The sequence below is a fragment of the Phytophthora infestans genome, genomic scaffold (genome assembly GCF_000142945.1).
Source record: "Phytophthora infestans T30-4 supercont1.19 genomic scaffold, whole genome shotgun sequence".
Classification (NCBI taxonomy): Eukaryota; Oomycota; class Peronosporomycetes; order Peronosporales; family Peronosporaceae; genus Phytophthora; species Phytophthora infestans.
Window position 1 is genome coordinate 465,277 of NW_003303740.1, and position 1,101 is coordinate 466,377.

The following is a 1,101-nucleotide window of genomic DNA, read 5'->3' on the forward strand; positions in this document are numbered from 1 at the left end:
CTCACAAGCATCTTTTCCCAAAACTTCCTCTCCACTATCACCGCCTAGACCACTTTACTTTTGTCCTCACTCCATACTGTACTGCCTGCGCAAATCATCCGTTCAACACAGCCAAAAGGTACGGACGTGTGTGACGTAGGACATTCAAGGGGATGCCGCTGCTGTATTGCAGTAGGCTTCAGTTTGAAATGGTTAGCTCGCCGTCATTTTATTCTCATGTGGTAAGCTTCGTAAAACCGTTTCCTTGCATCTCAGCCCACTGCTTTCGATACTTCAGGAAGGTCCTGAAAGCTTCGTAGTTCTGATGATCAATGATCTTCCTCCTGCTCAAGCCCAACAATCCAAGTGTCGAGGACACCTCCTTGGGCGAGTCTCCGCGCATGACCCACTGCAATAGATTTTCCTTTGTCTTCGCCTCCGTCTGGTAGCCTGTTCCATATTTCGCATACGCTTTGGCTTTTTTAGATTTCATACGCTGGAACGTAGTGAGAGCCTTCCAGTTTTCGTGATGAATCGCTTGTTCGAGCGACATTCTCTTCAGCCCCAGCTTGTTAGAAACGGATGGCACGCTTTTTCCACTGTTGAGCCAAGAGGTCAGTAACTGCTTCGTTTGTGCCTTATCACGCAAAACTCCAGCTAAAGTCATTGTTGCCCCCCTCTCTTCGTCGTTTGTCCTCAGGAATCTGGTTTCATGAGTGCTTCTGTGGGGAGCACGAACCGCGTCGCTGACAGGAGAAGTTGCTAACGGGAGAGGCTTACACTGTCCGAATAGGCTCACGGTAGCGACAATGAGTAAGAAGGACCGGAGCATGTTTGTTCGAACCGCCGAGACAAAGTGAATTGCAAAATGATTCTGTTCAGCCGAACTCTGAAGCCGGACGGACTATCCAGTAAAAACAGTGTACTGTACTGGTATACCTGCTGATCCTAATGCTACGATGTTCGTGACGATTGAACGTTCGGCTCGTCAACTTTGTTCGACATACGGCTGCGAGAACCCGGCTCGACACGCCAATTTTACAGAATAAGTACTCTAATCTGACCTTTGGTTTCTGTGGTATTTCCTTGTGTCTGACTCTAGATATATTTAGGCCGTGTTCG

At 48.2% G+C, this 1,101-nt stretch overlaps 1 protein-coding gene across 1 annotated transcript; it reads right to left on the minus strand.

Moving 5' to 3' along the window:
* Positions 1-214: 214 nt before the first annotated feature.
* On the minus strand, positions 215-811 carry PITG_22926 (secreted RxLR effector peptide protein, putative; the record flags this gene model as incomplete). The annotated part of the gene is made up of 1 exon (XM_002901712.1): positions 215-811. One exon carries the CDS (start codon positions 809-811, stop codon positions 215-217), a length of 597 nt encoding a protein of 198 aa, XP_002901758.1.
* Positions 812-1,101: the final 290 nt, after the last annotated feature.